Source organism: Clytia hemisphaerica, unplaced genomic scaffold (assembly GCF_902728285.1).
Source record: "Clytia hemisphaerica strain Z4C2 unplaced genomic scaffold, Clytia hemisphaerica genome assembly, whole genome shotgun sequence".
Classification (NCBI taxonomy): Eukaryota; Metazoa; Cnidaria; class Hydrozoa; order Leptothecata; family Clytiidae; genus Clytia; species Clytia hemisphaerica.
In genome coordinates, this window is record NW_027103414.1 from 2,232,891 (window position 1) to 2,256,170 (window position 23,280).

The 23,280-nt window shown below is 35.8% G+C and overlaps 4 protein-coding genes across 4 annotated transcripts in view; 2 read left to right on the forward strand and 2 right to left on the reverse strand.

Annotated features, from left to right (window-relative positions):
• The window catches only part of LOC136797577 (X-ray repair cross-complementing protein 5-like), a 55,775-nt gene that overhangs the window by 14,363 nt on the left and 18,132 nt on the right, over positions 1 to 23,280 (reverse strand). The window contains exons 17-25 of the mRNA XM_067054163.1: positions 22,093 to 22,160; positions 21,789 to 21,849; positions 20,847 to 20,896; positions 20,361 to 20,472; positions 19,457 to 19,532; positions 19,019 to 19,131; positions 13,844 to 13,940; positions 13,179 to 13,243; positions 12,343 to 12,405 (exon numbers count right to left, since the gene is read on the reverse strand). Of these exons, the coding sequence (XP_066910264.1) occupies positions 12,343 to 12,405; positions 13,179 to 13,243; positions 13,844 to 13,940; positions 19,019 to 19,131; positions 19,457 to 19,532; positions 20,361 to 20,472; positions 20,847 to 20,896; positions 21,789 to 21,849; positions 22,093 to 22,160 (705 nt within the window). The remainder of the gene's footprint in view (positions 1 to 12,342; positions 12,406 to 13,178; positions 13,244 to 13,843; positions 13,941 to 19,018; positions 19,132 to 19,456; positions 19,533 to 20,360; positions 20,473 to 20,846; positions 20,897 to 21,788; positions 21,850 to 22,092; positions 22,161 to 23,280) is intronic.
• On the forward strand, positions 4,865 to 5,794 carry LOC136797606 (uncharacterized). Its single transcript, XM_067054199.1, has 3 exons — positions 4,865 to 4,953; positions 5,102 to 5,335; positions 5,473 to 5,794. Exons 1-3 carry the CDS (start codon positions 4,920 to 4,922, stop codon positions 5,724 to 5,726), a joined length of 522 nt encoding a protein of 173 aa, XP_066910300.1. The 5' UTR covers positions 4,865 to 4,919; the 3' UTR covers positions 5,727 to 5,794.
• LOC136797604 (uncharacterized) lies at positions 9,747 to 11,521 on the forward strand. The gene is made up of 3 exons (XM_067054197.1): positions 9,747 to 9,828; positions 10,337 to 10,570; positions 10,942 to 11,521. Exons 1-3 carry the CDS (start codon positions 9,795 to 9,797, stop codon positions 11,193 to 11,195), a joined length of 522 nt encoding a protein of 173 aa, XP_066910298.1. The 5' UTR covers positions 9,747 to 9,794; the 3' UTR covers positions 11,196 to 11,521.
• Positions 14,919 to 18,318, reverse strand: LOC136797578 (uncharacterized). Its single transcript, XM_067054164.1, has 3 exons — positions 17,958 to 18,318; positions 17,260 to 17,471; positions 14,919 to 16,668 (listed from the first exon to the last, which is right to left on the reverse strand). The coding sequence occupies exons 1-3, from the start codon at positions 18,244 to 18,246 to the stop codon at positions 14,971 to 14,973; spliced, it is 2,199 nt and encodes a 732-aa protein (XP_066910265.1). The 5' UTR covers positions 18,247 to 18,318; the 3' UTR covers positions 14,919 to 14,970.

The window sequence follows — 23,280 nt, forward strand, 5'->3', positions numbered from 1 at the left end:
GGCTCAAGACAAACTTTTAGTAACTTGAATACTTTTAAACTTGTAGGTTTAATCATTCTTCCCTATCTTAAACCTCACTAACTCGAACTTTACAAATATCAAATTAATTATTATTTACTTTAAAAACAGGTGACTGTTACCATTAAAAAAAGCAAGCCGTCTTAGACTTAAAGAAAATAAGTGTCAGTCCTCTAGACTGGGAATCCAGTCGTTTATAACGTTTTTGTTGAAAGCGGGAAATTTTTATGTCGGGATATGGTTAAAATAAACGACTGGGCTAAGGTGGTTTCCGTAGCTTACGGGAGTTCCAGCAGGGCCCGCAGATTTCTGCGGGGTGAGAAAACAATCATATACAACAAAATATATAAACAAATAAAATTTTCAGCCAATGAGAATTTCTAAGTGAAAGAAAAAAAAACCAAACCAAAACAAACCAACAAGACCCCCTGAAAATGTTATCCAAAAACATGAAAAAAGAGAATTTTTATGAAAAGTTTGTTGTGTACAAAATATTCTAGACGACTATATTGATGCTCCTGTCAAGTTTTCTACTTCCTATTTTTTACTGAGTTAAGTCGTCTAGCATGCTAGACTATCAGTCCTCTAACACATTGTGCAAAATTAACGATCACGCGTGGAGTTGTATAATTGTACAGACTGGTCTGAGTTTTTTTTAAATGGTCACTTTCAGAATAACTGTCGATCAGAATTTGCTGACATCAAAAAAAGTGATTGTCGATATCAAAAGTCAATTTTTATTTTAAATCCTTAGATACAAAAGCTTCGGGCCAAAAATTAAGAGAGCTAAATTCCCCTCGTTTTTTAAAGGTCCTAAAAACCAAAAAAGATCTTTGGAGGTGTTCGAGGTATCAACAAGGTATTGCACTTTTTACAATGCAAAACATCGTTAAAAGAGGCCCGGAAAACCCGAGCTAAAAAATCCGAGTTAACTTTTTATGACGTCATAATTTAAGGATAACTTGGATTTTTATGGTGCATTTTAATTTTTCGAGTTAAAGTTAACTCGATTTTCTGAAGGTTAAACTGTTGAGCTAGTTAACTCGGATTTCTTTGCACCTATATTTTTCGAGGTAAGTTAACTCGAATTTTGAAGGCGCACCTAATTGTTTTGAGTGAAGCTAATTCGAATTTTAAAGGTGCACCCGATATCATGGTATTCCAGCAAATAACATTATCATTAAGCAATAATTAACAAGCTAGATGCTGAATGGACCTACCTGATGATGAAAGTTAGATAGCAATGCGAGGAGAAAAAAATCAGTCAGAAAATATATCGTTTAGCGAAAATGCATAACGCAATAAATTCATCATTGATTGTTGATGGGGGGAGAGGGAAGGGTTGTAGGGAAAAATTAATAGAAAGTTCTGGTCGCAAAAATCAGTTTTATTGACAATTGAATCATGCTTGATGGTGAGCATTGTTATCAATAATGTTTTTGTGTGAAGAACATAGAAATACAAGGAAAACATATAATGAAAATCTGCAAAGACGGCGATTTCCGGCATTTTCAACCGGAAAAAATTTTTTCTCAAAAATCGAACTCGGCCATGTTTTGAGCATTGCAAATACGCATCTTTCTGCAAAAAATCAGAAAAAGCTAAAGATGAAAATTCGAGAAAATGTAAAAAAAACGGTTTTCCGGCATATTTCGGGCATTTTCGGCCGGGAAAAAATATTTTTCGAAAATCGGGCTCCGTCACATTTTAGGTATTGTCATTTTGCATCAGTGTGCAAAATTTCATGAAAAAATATAAAGTTCAGCTCGAGAAATTCAAGAAATACCGTTTTTCCGGCGAAAATAGGCTGTTCCGGCGATTTTTAGAAAGTTCCGGCTTCAAAAATCACTTTTATTGACAATTAAACCATGCTTGATGGTGGGCATTAGTATCAATAATGTTTTTGTGTGAAAAAACAACGAAATATAAGGAAAAAGTCCGATGAAAATCTGCAAAAACGGCGATTTCCGGGATATTTCCGGCATTTTCAGCCGGAATAGAATTTTTCTCAAAAATCGGACTAGGTCATGTTTTAGACATTGTTAATACGCATCTTTGTGCAAAAAATCAGAAAAAACTAATGATGAAATCTCGAGAAAATGCCAAAAAACCGGTTTTTCCGGCATATTTCCGGCATTTTCGGCCGGAAAAGTACGTTAATTGAAAATCAGGCTCTGTCATATTCTAGGTATTGCCATTTTGCATCAGTGTGCAAAATTTCATGAAAAAATATAAAGTACAGCTCGAGAAATTCAAGAAATACCGTTTTTCCGGCGAAAATAGGCTGTTCCGGCGATTTTTAGAAAGTTCCGGCTTCAAAAATCACTTTTATTGACAATTAAACCATGCTTGATGGTGGGCATTGCTACAAATAATGTTTTTGTGTGAAAAAACAACGAAATATAAGGAAAAAGTCCAATGAAAATCTGCAAAAACGGCGATTTCCGGGATATTTCCGGCATTTTCAGCCGGAATAGAATTTTTCTCAAAAATCAGATTAATCCATGTTTTAGGCATTGCTAATACGCATCTTTGTGCAAAAAATCAGAAAAAACTAATGATGAAATCTCGAGAAAATGCCAAAAAACCGGTTTTTCCGGCATATTTCCGGCATTTTCGGCCGGAAATGAATTTTTTTCGAAAATCGGGCTCCGTCACATTTTGGGCATTACCATTTTGCATCTTTGTGCCAAAAATTAGGAAAAACTAATGAGCCAATCCCGAGAAAAGCTAGTAACGAACGGACGAACGGACGAACGGACGAACGAACAGAGGTTAATTTATAGGACCTACAGCCCACCGGGGTAGGTCCAAAAAAGAATATCGAATAAATGGGTTGGACGGCCTTTAGAATTTGTAAGGAGAGTCACACCGAAGCATGAGTCCTTAGCTCAGCCCAGAAGCTTGTCAAAAAGTATCAAGAGACTGGTACAATGAAGCCAAGGCTCGGGAGGACCAATTATTGCTACAACAGAAGAAAATAGCGATCTTGTAGAGGAGACGATGTGTCCCCAGGAAGAATCCCCAGGAACGAATAGAAGCCCCAAAGAAATTGTGCCTATGATATTGGGATGAGTAGGAACTCTGTCCGTTAAACGTTCGGTAAAATGAAGAGGATACAAAGAGTTTAAACGAATGAAAACGCCTCGTTTGAGTGAAGTCACACAAAGAATGGAACGTGCTGGGCGACTTGCAGACCGGTTTGAACAGAATCCACGACTCATTGAAAAGTGCGCTTTTAAAGATGAAAACGATTATTATTGATTTTGGTAACATGGGAAGATCAGTTGTACAGAAATAGTTTTATACCGTAAACTTTATCCATGTTTTTGAATGCTTGTACGAGCCATTGAGCTCACGAAGAAGAAAGAATTCTAATTGACATCAATTTTTGAACAATTCAATTTTGACGTCTTTTTTTAAAAAACCTCATAACTTTACAATACATTAGTTTCAGACATTGAAATTTTCAGGAGTTTCCTGAATTAAGTCTAGCCAGACAAAATTAGAAATTGATAGCACAATTAGAGCAGTCTACGTCAAAATTTGAAACTTATGGAAACTTTTTTGGACTACCCGGTACGAATTAACGTTATTAGTTTTCCAATAAACAAAGTCCCAGACATAAGGCTATAACTCCTGACCACTTGATTTAGCAGGGCATAAACAGAATGCTCTTAGAAAGAGTATAAACATACCTCTCTATAGTGCCAAAACCATCATCTAACTCATGCCAGCTCGAAATTTTGGATTTCAAAAGAGAAATTGAAAATTTTCACATTAAAAATAAATGTTGCGCAGTTGAAAGTTCAAGTCACAAAGTCTATCCAGCGTTTTGATTCTGATCCTTCAGGATAAGAGAGTTAGGCTTTCGACCGAAGATTAGGTGACCGAAAGATAGGGGAGTGTACCACTACTTAAGTAGGTTTCTCGACTTCTAATTTTTATCTTCAGTTTCTGAAGAGCAAGCAGAAAAGCATTAACATCATAACATTTTTGGATTATTGGTAAAGCCCAGTTTGCAGCCTGATGCCTCAACAGTCCCCATTGTAGCCGGATGCTGTAGCTTTATGCTATGGAGGCTCATATTTGTATGAATGTTTCTACTTCTAAATAACATAGAAAAAATTGAAGGAAAAGAATTTTTTTGGATCTAAATTCACACCCCCTTCTCACAGACCCAGTAGGATTTTTTTCAGCCAGAGCGGATAAAAATGACGGTCTGAAACTGGATGGGGATTGATATTCCCATATTTTTTATGGTTAGGGATTTCAATTCTTTTGTTTTCAAGTCAGAAAATTCAGTGGTGATGGGAAAAATAGCATAATATTTTGCAGTGAGGACAAAAATTGGAGTATAATTTTCCAACAAGTACGATATTTTGGCAAATTTTTCCAGTGGGAAGGGGTCCCAGTGGGTCTGTGAGGAGGGGATCAGAAGGAAGTACCAGTTGTAGAAGACATCCCAAGAAATATAGAAAGAACACAATTTTAAAATCAATTTGAATCAAACCACTGAAATGAAGAAATAGTATGTATTGCACCAATTACCATAAGTAATCTACATGTCAACCAACGGAGGCGTATTGCTGACGAGGAGAAGGAAGGCGACCAGAAGGAAGTACGGTTCTTACACAAGACACCCAAAGAAATAATTGAAGAACCCACTTTATCAATCAGTTCTAACATAACCACAAGAAATTGCATCAATCTGATTTTGAAAACACAAGGAATCTATTTTACAATTTTACATAAACACCTTGGTTGTTAGGACAAGGAAGTAGAGCAGTATAAAAGAGGCTGCAAATTTTCATTTAATATCAAACACTCACACAAGAGAAAGAAAGGGGGTGACAACAACAACAACAAGAAAGTTGAATACCAAAACAAATCTCGTCAAAATGAAGATTTTTATCGTTTTAACCATTGTCGCAGGTAAATATTGTTGCAATTAAAAGTCAAGTCAAATCATACTTAGAATATAGTTTTTCTCTTACAGATGAGATTCTAAAATTCTAGAACCTTGATCCATAAGAAAGCGGACACTCCTTTTTTGAATTTGAATTTACTTTTTATTTTCCAGCTTCATACTGCTTAGAAGTGACCAAAGTGACTGGAACTACACCAGAAGTTGTACCATGTCCAAACTCTCTTTGCCACGGATTAGCTGATGGAAACTACGAATATAAATACTATGGAGTTTACCGATCCAACTATTTTGTTCAATGCTCAAACCAATTGGCTTCTTGTCAACCATGTTTCCCATTGTCTTTGGAATTCAGTCAAACATGCAACCAATGTCTCAACAAGAAGACTGGTAGGTTTCAAAATTTGTTTAGATCAGAGGACAAGAGAAGATAAGATACTTTACTCTTTCAAAATCTACATTCTAAATAACCAATTTAGTGCAATTTCATTCATTTTAATGATAATTTTCTATTCATTTTTCTCTAGATGACTGTGTCACCACTTTGCCATTCCAACCTGCTACCACTTTTGCATGTCCTGACAAATGTCCTCATGCTGGCAAACACTTCACTGGAAACCTTGCTGATCCAAACAACCCACACCAATATGTTGGATGTTATCAAGGACAAACTGTCGGATGTATTGCTTGTCCTAAAGGATTGTTGTACAACCAAGATTGGGACGCATGTTTGTATGAAGGAAAATTCAAAACCGAGCACCCAGCAACAAAGAAACACTGAATTTAATTTGTGATTTGTTATTTTTTAAACATTTCTGTAGTTGCTGGTTAACTGCCTTATTTTTATTATTTTATCGAAATATAATCATTTGAATTCTAGTTAAAGTTTGATCATTTGTTGATATGTTTACATTTGGACGTTTAAAGAACGAGAGTTATTTGATGTAGAAGTGTCATTTTTTAAGCAATTTATGAACAAAATGAGAGGGGGAAACCACCACTTCTTCATCAAATAACTCCCGTTCAGTACAGAAATCGATCATACTCGCTTAAAAGTCTTCTATATAGTTATTAGAGAGCTTTCAGATTCTATAATTGGTTTTGGCCTAAAATGAGTTTGAAAGTTCCATAAAAATTGTGCCCTTGGGCTTTAGCCTAGTTTTTCAATGAATGGGTCCAGAAATGAGGGCTACCCTTAAAAATTTTCTGGGCCGCCCTTCTAATATCAATCCACAGGGTATTAAGCATGCCTGGTCCAAATTTGGTGCTTTGTTCCAAATTTGCACTATAATTACATCAATCAGGCCTACTAATATTAACAAGATAATTATTGAAAACCTACTTAAAAATATACGAACATTCTTTAAAGTCTCATCAAAGTCTTTAGTCACTTTAAAAAAGTAACCCAAAAGCTATAAGATTATACTTTCCCAATTCTAACCTACAAAATACCCATCTTCCCAATTAAAGTACTGCTAGAGGTTAGAAACTAACTTTTAGTGCTTTTAGAAATTTTTCTCAAGACCTGCAGTCGTTTCAAAACTTCTCCGTTATGTTTCCGAAGTATTATAGTCTACTTTTTAGCAATTGCCATGACGCTATTTCAGTAGCCTAACGGTTGACCCTCTCGTGGAAATTGAAAAAATGTCCGTTGACCCCTTTTAGTCCCCCCTATGACTTTGAAAAAAATTCCCCCTGAAATTTCTTCCCGTACTTTTTGCTGCTCCTAATCACGTTATCTTTGTAAATGAAATGAAAAAATGAAAGAACTTTCAAGTAAGACGGTAGAATCGAAAGAAGCAGGATATACTGAAAGCGTGTACGTAGATCAGAATTCTTTCTTCTGCGTTCCAACAATGAAAAGTTTTCTGGATTTGAAAACATCACAACAAAACAACCACGTGTGGGGGTTGTCTTCTAACATCTAGACGAAATTTAAATACAGTAAAATATCAGGTAGTGAGCTCTCTGGATATCTCTCATAAAAAAATAATTAAAACTTAAAAAATAAATAACTTTTAGTTTTGTGATCGTATAGTCATGGGTGACGAAAGACTCCATTTTGAAGGTAGATGTTATGACGCAACTCCACTCCAAAGCTTTTTGTGGTCGAAAAACCCTGTTTTTCGCTGTTTTGTTCACCCAAAGGGACTAACTTAAAGGACCTAAAACTCTCTATGAAATAAAATCTATGTGAGTAATAATTGAATATAGGAAATCAGGAGGCTTAAAAGTACCTCTGTACCAAAAATGAAGTTTCTAGCATTAATGTGTTAAAAAAAATTTTTCTTTTTTTAATCTTCATTTTCTAAAACTTTTTAAGACTATAAAATAGTGTTCTGTATTATCTTGTTAGATTTGAAATATTCATTGAACAATGGCAAGCAAAACAAAGATCGGTTGGTGAACACTTAAAGCGAATACACTTTAGACTTCAATACATATTTTCGATTTTCCTCCAGTTACAAAATCAAGTACCATTATTCAAGTCTTTGAAACAATTGAAACCACAGCCTTGAACAGACACACCTAGTTTTTTTTTATCAGAAACGAAATAAAACATGGAGAAAGCTAAATATTCCAGAAACTAAAGCCTGTCTAAATATAATATACAGCGAGACAAAAAAAGGCTAAAACTTTTGACAGAATGCAAATTAGGTAGCGATTTTGTGCTCGTTGAAAAGATATTCCGACGTATGGAATAATATCAACAAGCTAGATGCTGAATGGACCTACCTGATGATGAAAGTTAGATAGCAATGCAAGGAGAAAAATGAAAAAAATCAGTCAGAAAACATAGCGTTTAGCAAAAATGCATAACGCAAGAAATTCATCATTGATTGATGGTGTGGGGAGAGGGAAGGGTTGTAGGGAAAAAATAAATAGAAAGTTCTGGTCGCAAAAATCAGTTTTATTGACAATTGAATCATGCTTGATGGTGAGCATTGATATCAATAATGTTTTTGTGTGAAAAACATAGAAATATAAGGAAAAAATCCAATGAAAATCTGCAAAAACAGCGATTTCCGGAATTTTCAACCGGGAAAAAATTTTTCTCAAAAATCAAACTCGGCCATGTTTTGAGTATTGCGAATACGCATCTTTCTGCAAAAAATCAGAAAAAACTAATAATAAAAATTCGAGAAAATGTCAAATAACCGGTTATTCCGGCATATTTCCAGCATTTTCGGCCAGAAAAAAATGTTTTTCGAAAATTGGGCTCCGTCACATTTTAGGTATTGTCATATTGCGTCAGTGTGCAAAATTTCATAAAAAAATATAAAGTACAGCTCGAGAAATTCAAGAAATACTGTCTTTCCGGCGAAAATAGGTTGTTCGGACGACTTTTAAAATAGTTCCGACTTCAAAAATCAATTTTATTGAAAATTGAAACATGCTTGATGGTGGGCATTGCTATTAATAATGTTTTTGAATGAAAAAACAACCAATTGTAAGGAAAAAGTCCAATGAAAATCTAGAAAAACGGCGATTTCCGGCATATTTCAGGCATTTTCTGCCGGAAAATTTTTTTCTCAAAAATCGAACTCGGCCATGTTTTGGGCATTGTTAATAAGCATCTTTGAGCAAAAAATCAGAAAAAACTAATGATAAAATCTCGAGAAAATGCTAAAAAACCAGTTTTTCCGGCATATTTCCGGCATTTTCGGCCGGAAATGCATTTTTATCGAAAATCGGGCTTCGTCACAATTTAGGTATTGACATTTTGCATCATTGTGCAAAATTTCATGAAAAAATATAGTGTACAGCTCAAGAAATTCAAGAAATACCGTTTTTCCGGCGAAAATCGGCTGTTCCGGCGATTTTTAGAAAGTTCCGGCTTCAAAAATCAGTTTTATTGACAATTGAATCATGCTTGATCGTGGACATTGCTATTAATAATGTTTTTGTGTGAAAAAACAACGAAATATAAGGAAAAAGTCCGATGAAAATCTGCAAAAACGGCGATTTCCGGCATATTTCCGGCATTTTCGACCGGAAAAGATTTTTCCTCAAAAATCGGACTCGGCCAAGTTTTGGGAATTGCTAATACGCATCTTTGTGCAAAAAATCAGAAAAAACTAATGATAAAATCTTGAGAAAATGCCAAAAAACCTGTTTTTCCAGCATATTTCCGGCATTTTCGGCCGGAAATGATTTTTTTTCGAAAATCGGGCTCCGTCACATTTTGGGCATTGCCATTTTGCATCATTGTGCCAAAAATCAGAAAAAACTAATGGGCCAATCCTGAGAAAAGCTGGTAACAGACGGACGGACGAACGGACGAACGGACGAACGGACGGACGTACAGAGGTTAATTTATAGGACCTCCAGGTAGGTCCAAAAATGAGAAAAAATAATAAAAATGGAAAAATGAAGAAGAAGAAGAAAATCGTATTATCTAGAGGAAAGGTATGTAACATCGTACAATCAAATGGGCCGCTTAGAGAAATTCTAAGAAATACGTGAATTCAGCAACAAAATGTCTCTACGAAAAGAGTCAATATCGATTGACCAGAAGGAAGTAACTCTTGCAAAAGTAAAACCCAAAAGATAATTGCAGACCCCACTTTTTAAAATCAACTTTAAGAACCGTGATTCAAACGTCAGCTGCAACATCAACAACAGCCAGACAGAGGAAATCAAATTGATGGAGGTAATTGGAAAACCCACTTTAAAATCAATCAGTCCACCGCAAGTAATCATCATCTAATTTTCTTCGACGACTGTGTAAATGACGAGGAAGTAAATTTAGTATAAAAAGACCAAAGTTCTCAATCTAAAACATCAATCGTCCAAAGGAACAAGAAGCAAAAGGAAGCTCACAAACTCAAAAAACAAACTCAACAAAATGAAGATTTTCATCGTTTTAACCATTGTCGCAGGTAAGAGTTGAATAATAGATAAGAGACAATAGATTTGTCTCCTTGAACGTTAATGGGATACACTTTCGCGGGGATTAAACTCTGTGGTTGAGCTCATCTAATTTCAGAGAGTTTTTCAATCCCTGCAAAAGTGTACGATTTTGCGAGAACTTAATTAATTTCGCAGATGGCACTGATGGCATCTGGAGACAATATTTTCACGAAATTCTGTGTCAAACTATACATGTTGGTTGTTAGAAAACGCCTTATTAGTGCCTCTTTGACGTCAATAAGTATTTAAAAAGAAGTTTATTTGAGTTTTATTTAAAAGTGTTTCGCAGATAAGGGCTTTCCAATTTTCCATTGGGACTTAATTTCACAAATGACACCCAAATCCGCCGGATATAGTCCCCGCGAAATTTTATCTCGTTAAAGTATACTAATGAGAACAGAAAAATTCCTTGGTCTATAAAGGGGGCTTCCATATTCCTAGTTAAAAACCGAACATAACTTGTTCCTCATTTTTCAGCTTCATACTGCTTAGAAGTGACCAAAGTGACCGGAACTACACCAGAAGTTGTACCATGTCCAAACTCTCTTTGCCACGGATTAGCTGATGGAAACTACGAATATAAATACTATGGAGTTTACCGATCCAACTATTTTGTTCAATGCTCAAACCAATTGGCTTCTTGTCAACCATGTTTCCCATTGTCTTTGGAATTCAGTCAATCATGCAACCAATGTCTCAACAAGAAAACCGGTAAGTACCCCTTAAAATATTCTAAATATTTCTCTTTATATATTACAACTGACCTAAGAATTATGTTGTGTTTTTTGTCCAACCAGACAAGAGAGACAAGCTAGACACGAAAATAAAGCACTCTAGTGCTACTGAAAAAACTTTTGGAAGTTTCCACTGTCCATAAGACTGAGCAGCTACTACTCCAAATCATATGTATCCTAGTTACCCGTGGGATTTGATTGCCGAAACAACTTGTTTTAACTTGAAAGTTTTGTTGGTTTCTTTCGAGCAGCGAACAACTGCAATCTGCGTTTTTCCTATGTTGAAGGACCTCTGTTCTCTATCATCAGACCAATCAATGCAACTTTTTTCTGATCTCTAATTTTTAGATGACTGTGTCACCACTCTGCCATTCCAACCTGCTACCACTTTTGCATGTCCTGACAAATGTCCTCATGCTGGCAAACACTTCACTGGAAACCTTGCTGATCCAAACAACCCACACCAATATGTTGGATGTTATCAAGGACAAACTGTCGGATGTATTGCTTGTCCTAAAGGATTGTTGTACAACCAAGATTGGGACGCATGTTTGTATGAAGGAAAATTCAAAACCGAGCACCCAGCACCAAAGAAACATTAAATTTTGTCATTTTATTCTATGTTTCTTAATAATTTTTCGTCTTTTCTAGAATTTAGTAGTTGCTGGCTAACTACCTTTCGTATTTTGTCGTGTTTAAAGGGACATTAAAGTAGTAAAATGTAAAACACAGCGCGAACCACGTGTCATTAAAGAGAACAATTAAAATCACGTGTCCAAAACAAACTTGTAAAACAATTGAACAATCAAAATTAGCCATATTTGGTTTGATTTTTTATTTTGACATGTGACATTTGTTTTGATTTTGTATCCGCTGCATACAGTTTGTTTACAAATTTCGCAAGTACTGTTATGTCCCTTTAATGATTTCTAAAATTTTTTGAAAAAATTCGCTTATTAAATATTAATCTCTAATAAGAAATGTTGAATTTTAAAATTCAATCTTGTTATCAAATAATTTGCTGCATTATTTTGTGCATATTTTCTGCTACCGTAATCGGCCCGTAATCAGGTAAAAATTAAAATTCTTAGCTCAGACATACGACCCAACTGTTCATACCGCTGTTTCTTCCGAATAATTCAGGAAAATAACAATAAGAAACGATGTTTCGAGTATATGCTTCTCTTTATTCGCTTGGAGTAAATAGGTTGGTATGATTATTCACGATTTTCAAAAAAAATCCCTTTTTCCCCATTTGACGCTGTGTGAATATACGTCTTGCTGCTGCAATTTAATAACCTTAGAATACGATCCAATCTGTGGAAAAAGTCTTGGAATACTATCCTACGTACTTCAATGTTAATGAATATCAAAATAGATTGAAATACACGCTTTTTTTATAAGAACCAGTAAATTTGGGCCCGGACTGTACTGCTATTAATTTTTTGAAATTTTTAGGCTCAAATGTTCTTACGATTTTCTTAATACCCTTAGTTTCTTTACTTAAAAACTTAAAAATTGGCGTTAAAATCTGTTAAAATCAGTTCTTTCTAAGCAATTTATGAAATCAGAGGCTTAGGATTGTTCTTAATTTGTTCTTAGGTTTTGGTCAATTTTCAGCCTCGTGTTCTTATTGAATTGTTCTTATAAAAAAAGTGTGAAGGTTGAAATGGGTGCGTTTCATACAGACGACAAAACTCAGGCGTGTGAAACAAAATCTTGATGAAGAAAAAAGAAGATCATTCTTACAAGGGCATCAGCATCTTCAGATTCTTTGTCAACACTTGTTTCTTCTTCCTCCACTTCCATTGGCTAAAGATAAAATGGAGAGGAGGATAGTCAGACTCCTGCATATCTAATATCTTCTGACACCATTACGTTTGTAATGGATGTATGTTTTCAACTTTCCAACCGTATTGGAATTTTTCAGAAGCTCATGATTTTGGCTTGAAACTAGCTTGAAAAAAAGTCACTTAAAAATGATAAAATTAAAGTCTATTCACGATAAGTATAACTTTATCGTGAATAGACTTATAATGATAAAATTAAATAATTGACGGTTTTCTACAAGATCTTCATTTTCTTCTTCTTTATTTTCATCTTCGTTTTTAGAATTTTTTTAAAGATTTTTTTAATTCAAATTGTTCCACTCACAAATATCTCTCCAACAGTAGCAAATTTATAAAGATTGATATGCAAAAAGCTCCTGGAATCGTGAATGAAAGCTCAATGATTCAGCATAACTTTTCCAATCTCAAGTTTTAATTAGTTTCTTTTCTTCAAAATAAACCACAGGGTGGTCACCCACATTGTATTGAGGAGAGAACACAACGCATATACACGTTTGTTTTTATAAGAATATCCAAAATTTTGAAGCCTTCAGATGTTCTTAACTTTTTGAGCTTTAAGCCTAAAAATGGTCTTAATATGTTCTTATTTTCACCATTTTGTTGGTATTTTTGTCCGTTTTCCTAAGAAATCGGGTGTTTTAGAGTCCCCAAAGCCTTAGAATGTTCTTAACTTGTTCTTAATATTTTGGCCATCGATGCCTTATGTTCTTATAAAACAAGTTAATAGATGATAACCTGTTTGTCGGAGTTTGCATTCGATATGTCAACAGACGTTGGGTCGTGAATAGCATCGACATTATCTGAAAATGTAGAAAGTTCATAAGGACGATGAGCAACCTCGTTCCCGTGTATTCCAGGCTTTATTTTGTCACATTTTATCTTGCACCATCAGTAATCATTAGAAAGCCGCACAATAAACAGGGAATAAGGTCAAAAACTTCCAGTTCTTTGAATCATAATTCAAATAAAATTCTTGGTTCCTTTAAAATTGAATTAACACGTTCGCTGCCAACTACGAGGTATACTTTTAGTATATGGTCAAAATACTGGTAGTATTTCAAAGGGCTATAGTTTTTTTATATGGAGACTTTAACCTGCTATTTTATTGCATTTTCGGTATCTACGTGAAATTCTGCATCGATTGGTATTCAATTTGAAGGTATTTGAAGGAAAACTCAGGCTACAAGAGCCTTGGAAAGTCAAATTTTTGATAAAATTCTAAGAGGTCGAATTTTATGGTTACAAAGACCATCCCTCAAAGTTAAATGGTTTTATCCTCTTTCCCATGGCTACTAGCCTTTAACACCCGACTGGGAAGGTTGAAAAACCAGTAGAGTGTAGGCAAACACTCTGACCTTTAGACTTGTGATCTATTTTTCAAACAAAGAAAGGAGACTCACTGGTTGCCAAGAAATCCCAGAAATCTTGTCTCCTTTTACCAACACATGTTGATTTCAAATCTTCATACAATTCGTTGAATGCTTTTGGTGTTTCAATCTATGAAAAAATATTTAAAAAATAGATTTTTATATGTAGGGCAAAATCTCCCGTCAGATCAGCCCGTTTTCTTACTTTAGGGGCAGAAACTTTCGCATTTTTCGCGATTTTGATCCTTTTTCCCGAAAGTTTCTGCCAAGTAAGAAATTAAACCTGAAAAACGCGAAAGTTTTTTTCGCGAAAAATAAACTTTCCTACTCAGTTTTGCACTGTTTGCTTAATTTTTGCGTGTTTTATGAGTTTTTGTTACCAAAAAAGGTAAATTTTATATGAATTCGCGAAAGTTCTATCTGTGAAATTTCGACTAAAACCATAGTTCGCGAAATTTAAATTCGCTAAATTCGACTTTTTAACTTCGCGAAGCTTTTCCGTCTTTCTGGTAATTTTAACCCCCTTACCTTAATAAGAAAGGGGTGTCCACCTTTGAGATACAAGAGCGAGTTTATGAACCTAAACTTTTGAGGAGGATGGAGTGACTGAAATTTGATTTCAAACAAACAGATTTGGAACAAACCACAGTTCTGAATCAAAGACGGTAAAAGTGATGATTTACCGTCGTTATAGGATCTACGAAAAAAAAGACTCCACGGAATAGGCCTTTTCATAAATTATTTTGAGTGCAACGACTGCCTCGTTTTGAAACCATTACCAAGGTGAATAAATCCCTTGAGTCTTTTAGTGTTTTATGAACAGTGTAAACTTTTTATTAACTCCTCTTAGAATCAATCACCATCAAAACAATTTTTTGAAAACAAGGTTAGCGTTGCTGGTGACGAGATTTATGAAAAGGTCTATTACTTTACAACTAGGCCACAATTTCGAAAGAAAAAAACATTGTTATTTTCAGTTTTCAGGAATATATTTCGTATAAAAAATAATCAATATACAGGTATTAATAATAGGGAACTGATTATTCAATTCCTAAATTATTTCCAAAGTTTAAAAAAAATGTAATTTGTTTTTTTGTCAAATAGTAAAAAAATATATAAATATAGTTATGTTAAAAGAAACAAACAGTTAACAAAAAAAATCAAAATTCGTCATCATCGAAAAGATCCGAAATATGATTAAAAGCGTTGGTGAGCGCAGCCGCAGAAATCTGGCGAGCAGCAGCTTCAATAGCTTCAATATCCATATCGCCATGGTAAGAGAACTTATCCCCAATTTGCACTTCGACTAATGCAAAGTCTGATTCAGATGGAAGTCTGATTTGGGACGAAACAGTATTTGTCTCAGGAGTGGTGCATTCCTCGCGTAGGCTTGTTCCCAATTCTGGGATTTCAGGTGATTCAAATCCATTAGTAGACATATCAACAAGATCGTCTTCTTTTAAACTCGGTAGAGGTTGCAACGTATCGTTTCCACATGGAAAACCGTCATCTGAAGAAGAGTCCGAATTAATGTTTTCCTCATCTGATTTATTTAGTTGTGGTGCGTCAGGCGCTACTATATCATCCAGAATTTCTTCCTCATCCTTATCATATTCATGAATATCTGGTGAAGCAGCGTTAGTATCCATGTAGGAGCATGTTTTCCGAGTTACACATCCATCCATGTCACATGACATACTAGTGTCAGATTTGAAGGCTTCAATAACCGCATTCATTTCGGTTTTAATAGCTTTGGCGGAATCGACATCGATACAGCCCTCCGTAGGGCTGGATTGTGGTGGAAAATAGTCGTCAACACAGTCAGACACGGGTGTATCGGTTTTGGGGTCAGTTTCAGTGTTATCCAATTGAGGAACAGAGTTAATTTGATCAGTCGTGTTACTGGTTGGAGAATTTCCATGTTGCAAGTCAACTTGTAGGACCTCAGGAGAAGCAATGTCACTTTCGTTAATCATTACCCAATCATCGTCCTTTTTGAAATCATCTTCGACTTCGATTTCGCAGCAGTCTGATCCGGGGAGGTCTTGGTCATCGAGGTAGTTTAAGGAGCTGCCGTTAGCGAATGATAAAACGTCGAAGAGACCTTGCAAACAAGGTCTGATTGCTTCTTGGTCTTCCGTTACCTTAACATCTTCATTTCCCTCAATAATTTCCCGATCACGGGAAATTTCCGGCTCATGTTTGTCAGCGGTATCAGCGTCCTCCGCTCCTGGGAGGTCGTCATTATCAAGATAATCCAACGAGTTTCCGTTAGCAAAAGAAAGGATGTCGAAAAGACCTTGGATATCAGATTGATCATCATCGACAGGAACCAATGTCACTTTCTGGGAATCAGAATCATTTTGTAGATCTCCAGAATTCGTAGTATTTACTGAGACGGAGGAGACAGCACCTGTTCCAGTTACACCATTGTCTGTATCTGGTTTGGAGGTTGGAGAAGAGGACGAGTAATCAATCCCACCATGTCCATACCCGTTTGCCAATCGCACAACACCCATAAGATCATTGATATCATATTCGTATGTAGCGGCAGTTTTTTTATCCGTTTCATCTCCGGTTCCGGAAATAGATAGTTTTGTCGATGTCGGTCTTAGAGAACTTTCATCATCAGGCATCTTATGAGTACTAGAGTCTACTATTTCAGCATCCAAAGTATTCTTTTCTTTGTTCGGGGTTTTGTCAGACTTAGCGTCTTTCGTGTCATCTGAAGGCAATCTTCCTGAGGCTAGCTCCATCATATCGAAAAAGCTGTTAGTGGTAGCGACTGGTTTAGGGTCGTTCACATTTCCATCTTGGTGGAAAGATTCCACAGCGTCCATGTTAATCCGTTCTTCCACCTATTGAAAACGGAATGATAGAAGTAGAACATTTAAAAGATTTGCACTTGCAGAAAAAAACCTAACATAAAGGGCTAATCCCCCTAGGCTACACAATACATTGACAAGCAATATTTGATGATAAAAAATTGTAAAAAGGAATTTTCTTAAATTGTTGGAATATTGCAAATGCACTCGAGTGCCCCCCCCCCCCGGATGTAAAATGGAGCTAGATATATTGCCAACACATTTTCAAAATATTGTGAGCACTTTAAATAATATTGCCGGCACTCGCCAATTTACTCTACGGCAATATGTTGTGCAGTGTAAGCCCTTTAAGTCGTGGAACAACACTAATTTTGACAAACTAGATCCAATTCTAAGACTTAAGAAAAAAGAAATCTTAAATTAATATAGTCTTTCAGTTTAAACCTCCAAGCAAGTAACAAATAACTAATAAATATAACTAATACTAGTTTTTATGAAGAAAGCTAGGGAATACTACAAGACTTAAACAAAAAGTTTTCAAGAAGAAAAGTAAAGGAGTGTCAATGATCCTCCATACGAAATACTTTTTAAAATGCAAAATCACTACGGTTTAAAGTTTATTACCTTCTTTGAAGATGGGATAGGATCATCCAAGGTCAGGCGGTTCGGAGAGGTAGGTCTGATGGATGAGGGTGGTACACAAACGGTAGGCTTGTGCGTACTTCCTCCCGGTCCATCCTTTCCATCCTCGATAGGATGGAAAGGTTCCACTTGAGTAACAAAATTGGTGACGCAGTCGTCCTCAGTGGCGGCAACACGATTGACATTATGGGAGCCTGTAATAAGGAAAAATTATGTTTTGTTTATGTTTATGTTCTAGAAATAATACAAATACTCACCCAAATAAATGTTCAAACTCTTGTCACAAAATCGTAAATACAGCACATGGAGAAACGAAACCCGAAATACAAAGAAAAATACATAACAATAAAATTATTGGAAACAACACTACTGAAAAACTAATCAAATAACCCTATTTTAAATTTTACGCCTAAAGCTCTATTGTACATATAGTAATCACATGTAAAGAAAAAGACATACATGTCGGTGGTAACAAACTCTCCGAAGATAACAGAAACATACAAGAAAACTGCAACGCTCATCAATTTCCGAAAAAAAGAGTTCTAGTAAGTAAGTAACTATTTATGTACCTTAAATCCCTGAATCCTTCTTAAATCCACTACTTAATCACTAAAATTCTAAAAATTTATACAATCACAAAAGAATACTTCAATAACGTTTCTCAAAAAATTATAACTTACATGGTAAGTCTGGCTCTACACGGCTTGACGGCCCCGCTTCGTCCGTTTGTGGTCTTAGTCGAGCCTGCGATAGTTCGTCGTCCAACGACGGTGCCACGCGGCTCCGGGAGCGCTTTAGCCTCTTGATAAGGCTCAGCCTTGATGATTTTGAAGACGAAGGGCCTTCTGGTTTCGTCACGAACATTGCCGTGAAAAAAGTAGTAAAATTTGTGAGAAAATTTTGTGTACCGGTGGTCGATTCACGCTTGACGCGCTTGCGAAACATTTTCGGCCGTGGCAGACCAGCCATGGTCGAAAAACAACAAATCAGTAACCACCAAAATAAAAATTGATAAACAGCGACGGATACTTCTTTACAGCAGCAGTGGTGATTTGAAATGAAAACATAAACTGTCGTGATGTCAAGAAGTGTAGAACCAGTAACAAAAAATATTTGACGTCAATTCCATTTTGTAAAAGCTTTATAAGTCTTAGTTGAAATTGACGTAACCATTAGTTACGCGACATTTAATTTTGAATTGGATGTCATTTAATTTTTTGTTATCTGCAGAACTCGAAAATTACTGGATTGCCTAGATTAGAAATCCTCAGGATAGCTACAGAGGATTTGTTTTTTAAAGTTTAACCATATTCAATATGAAGGGATATCAAAGTTTCTCATCGATGTTCTGAAAATTGGAGAATACTTTACGTTTTGCGTTTTATAAAATATGTTATCTTCTAATGATAAAAGGTTTTCGATGTAAAGGATTTTTTTAAGTTCAGCGGGCATCTCTACCATTTTGATTTCGAAGCTTGTTACCACGGGTGATGAAAAATATTAAAGAGGGAATCTTTACTCGATCAGTGGAAGCCTATTCTTTATTAACAGGGTTGCTGTGGTATAATGGTCATTGACCTTGGTTACTGCACAGGCGACTTAGGTTCGATTCCCACTCGCAGCGGTTCACTTGGCAAGTAAATGAGCCTTCGCCCGGGTCGACCCATGCCATGTGAGAATTAAATAGAAATTAACATCTATCACAATACACCGACCCTTCACAAAAAACAAATCAATATACCTTTATACAGTATTCTTTGAGAGCTCGAATACAACACAAAGCTTTCTGATAATGTTGATCTAAGAACGATTCAGTCACCAAACGCATAATAATTGCACAAATCTGTCTGCATGCTATAGAAATAAGAGGGGGAGAAAGTGCCTACTTCGCAACATTTAAAAAGAACGACAAATTTCAAAAAGAAAGACAAAATTTCTGAAAATGAAACTTGTTAACCATTTAAATGATCTTCCACTTATTACACCATTTAAAGGACCCGAGTGGGGAAAGAGTATTGGGTATCCTATCAATCTCATCTACAGATTTTTTACACCAAATTCGGCCTTTTTAGGTCCACGTCATACGTGCTAGCTCAAATGTGTAGAAAGTAACTTAAAATCCATGGTTTAGTTTTTTGTGATGAATTTAAAAAATACTTTGTGAAGACCAAGTGAGTACCTTCTGCTCTCTCGTCTTCGTTGGATGCGTTTTCTATCAAGTTTTTGAAATCGTCTACAGGGTCTGTTACACTGATCTGAAAAAAAAATATGAATTTAATCATAAGGTCTCGGTCATAAGGTTGAGGATGTACAAAGGTACCAGTACTTAAAAAAATGTTACACTACTCTGCATCAGCTCACTTGTGCCCAAGTTTGAAGCATGCTTTAGTAGGGGGGGGGACCTTTAGGGTGCGTAGCGTGGTTCGTGGGGAGCAGTCGCATGTGATTTTTTCGAAAGTAGATAAAATTTTGAGACTTTTTTGAGAAAGCAAAATAAGCCTGCCAAGATTTTTAAGAACAAAAAACTGACGTTACAGGCATCAACTCTAAAAATAACAAAAGTGAACGTTTTTTCAAAGTTGAATTAATTTTCATTGTTTTAGGGGTTAATGGTTTTGCCTACAACGTTAATTCTTTCAACCATAAAAACTTTTGCTTGGTCCAATTTGCGGGTCCCCTCTTACAAAGTTTCTTAATCCTATCTACTTTCGAACCAACCACTTGTGTTTGCGTCTACGAAAGATGCTACGGATCCTAAGGGTTTGCCCCCCCCCCCAGGAAGCAATTAGACAATATTGGGAACGGGGACGTGCCGCTGGTCAGGGTACCTTTTTAGGCTCTGAAGATATCTGATAGGGTCCAAAATTTACTAATTTTCAAGATGATTTTTATCGATTTTTCGTTCTGACAGGGCCCCAAATTTAGCAGATATTCATATCTGACAGGATGTCCACTTTTCAAACTCAGGCGGCACGTCCCCGTCGGCTGCTCCCGTCAGCGCCCCCTACCGGGTTTGTCCCCTACTATTTTTCGCATATTATCGATATTATGTCACGAAACCTTTTTCGAGAAATACTAGAAACCTTTTTGACTTGTTCTTTTCCAGCTACGTCATTCAAAGCAAATTCTTCTTTTTGTTGAGATGCTGAATCAGCAGATTTTTCTTCGTCTTTCTTTTCATCGTTACCGACGTCCCTGTGGAAGAAATTTTTTCCTTGAAATTGAAATTTTGTTTTTTTTGGTATCAAACTGTCTATAGTTCATCCCAGAGTGTAAGACAACCCTCAAAAGAACGTCCATATGATGTAAACTTCTGAAGTTTAATCAGTGTGTTTGCAATAAGGGATGATTGAGAAAAAATTCCTGTCACAAAATATAAAAGTATAAAAGTATGAAAGTATATAAAAGTATGCGCTAAAAGGGATGTGTAGTAGACTCCCGGTTATTCGAAGTAAAGGAGCTTTCGAACAAAAGCCTTATTTGGTCGTGCACAAGAAAAATCAGCGAATAACTCGTATATGACTAGTATACATAGTACTTTACAGAAGTAATAAAGTATTCACACTCACTTGAAAACGTCATTCTTTTTCTGTTCAACTTCTTTCAATGGGAAGAGGTTCTGAAATGGATAGATGCAGAACACAATGAATAATCTATTCTGATTGGTGGGAGCTTCAAAAGCAGTTGACACGAAACTCTTTCATAATTATCACACGTGTATAAGGGACGTTAGATGGAGGCGCCATTTTGTAACATTCTATTGTGGCACATAATCAATGACCTTTATATACCCCTGGACCAAGCTATGGATCCGCCATCTTTGATCGAAGCTTTTTTTGAATTGGTACCCGTAAAGAAGCCATTGCAGTGTTAAAAATTAACGTCTAATGGGCTACATCATCAAAAGTTTTTGAGGGAAAGTAGATCTAGCGCTCTCGATACATTTACACCGCTATTGAGTAGTGTCGCCATTAGTAGGGTACAACTTTTAAAAAAAACTCCAATTAAAGATTTTGCTTGGCCGGGATTGAGAAACTTGGTCCAGGGTATATAAAAGTCAGTGGACATAATACTGAGTTGGCCTGCTTTTTGATGATTTATGATAGCGCTCACAAATATACCAATGTCTATCGGTAAAATCAAAAAGGGGTACAAGTGGCTCAGGGTACGAGATTAGCAAACTTTCAATTCTTTCAATAGTTTCCTCAGACAGTTGATTCATAGAGCCAGAATCTAAAATAACTCATCGACAGTTATTTGTTTATATCCTTTTCACTCAAACATTAAAAATATAAAATACCTTACTACACGAATATTACTAGTCATTTTATTAAGACGAATTGAAAAATTTCGTTTTAATAAAAACCCCCTTAATTAAAACCAGCAATGTGTCCTTGAAAAAGCAATAAAATTCGTGTTCATTTTTTGCGTGTTAATTTCAAGGCCGTTGAATACTTGGAAAGTGATATTCGTGTAATAAGGTATATTTTGTTGTGGACACAAATTCTTACTTTGAGACTATTGAGCGACGTTTCGCATCTGGTTGCTGTCTCAGGTTTTACTCTAACCATTCTAAAAATGATGATGAGAGGTTAATGAGTTTAAAAGTCATTTGATCGTTTGCGATCGAAATAAAAATTTTGGAAGAGTGATCAAAACATCTAAGGGATATGAATAAATCATCTCTCGGGGAAAGTCTTTCCAGTCAATTCAATTGTGTTTACGAGAAAAATCAGAAATCAGTGCTAGGGCTAACAACATTGAAGAAGCAAAAGGAAATTAAAAGAAGCAACATTCTACGGAGAATATTGGTACCTTGTGATGTAAGCTTCGATGTCTGGTAATTCATCTTGATTATCGTTCAATGCTCTCGATTGAATACACTGAAATGCAAAAAATATTATATAAGATTAACAAGAATTTCAAGTTCGCGCCAAATCATGGATACGATATAAGAATTCCAATAAGGTGGTCTAGTGACCAGAGGGAGATTCGATCTGGAAATGACACACCCTAATAACCACATATGAGCAGCTATGCTTAAGAGTCTCATCTGAATGCAATCAACTCCGCTTGAAGAAGCCTTAATTTGCTCCAAAAAAATCTCCCACCTCCTTTAACCCATTTAAAATTGCTACTAGCATCATTATGAGATCGTTTTTTTACCGGTAGTTCTGGACCTAGGAGAACTGCTGTCCATGCTTTCCTGTTTTATTACCCCCTCCCAAAGAAAAGTCATAGTTGGGGCATGTGATACTCTAATACAATAATGACCGGTTAGTGAGGACTGTACTGAGCAATATTGGCCGAGGTCAAGTAACGAAAACCGAAAGGTCAAGGGAAAACAGGGGGGGGTCAACATCCAGATACCAGACCCATAGCCGGGTGGTGGTGTCTTTTTTTCCTTTAAAAGTCTGAAAAGTCAAGTTGGTATTGATGGGGGTGGGTCCCCCTTTTTTTAGAAAAAAGAGTTATCCTCAGTTGGTATTGATACCAAAATAGGGGGTGGGTACCCCTTTTTTTAAATGATATGATTCAGAAAGTTGGTATCCATATCAAAATGACAGCAAAACTTTCCTAATTTTAGCCCTTATAGCTAGAAAATACCCCGGGGTACATATCAGTCTAAACAGGTTTCAATTGGATTTGTTTTAGCTTTTGAGTATAATGACTGTAAATGGAGTAATAAGTTTAAATGACTTTGAAGTTTGTTTATTTTGGACTTTTTCGATATTTTCAAGTTTTATTTTTGATCAAGCCTGAAGCAAAAGCATTTTTTCTGTGATAGCATTTGGTAATGAGTGAATCTATTCTGTTCTAAAGTTATGTACTAATAATAGCTTCTCCTAGTTTTTGCACATCAATTATATTCAGATAATATTGATTCTGATTGATTTTGCTAGCTTCATTGGGTTTGTTTTTATTATATTGTCAGTTTTCAGTCATTTTCTATTTTAGCATATGACATTTTTTGTGTTGTGTTGAAGAAAGAGTATTTCAAAA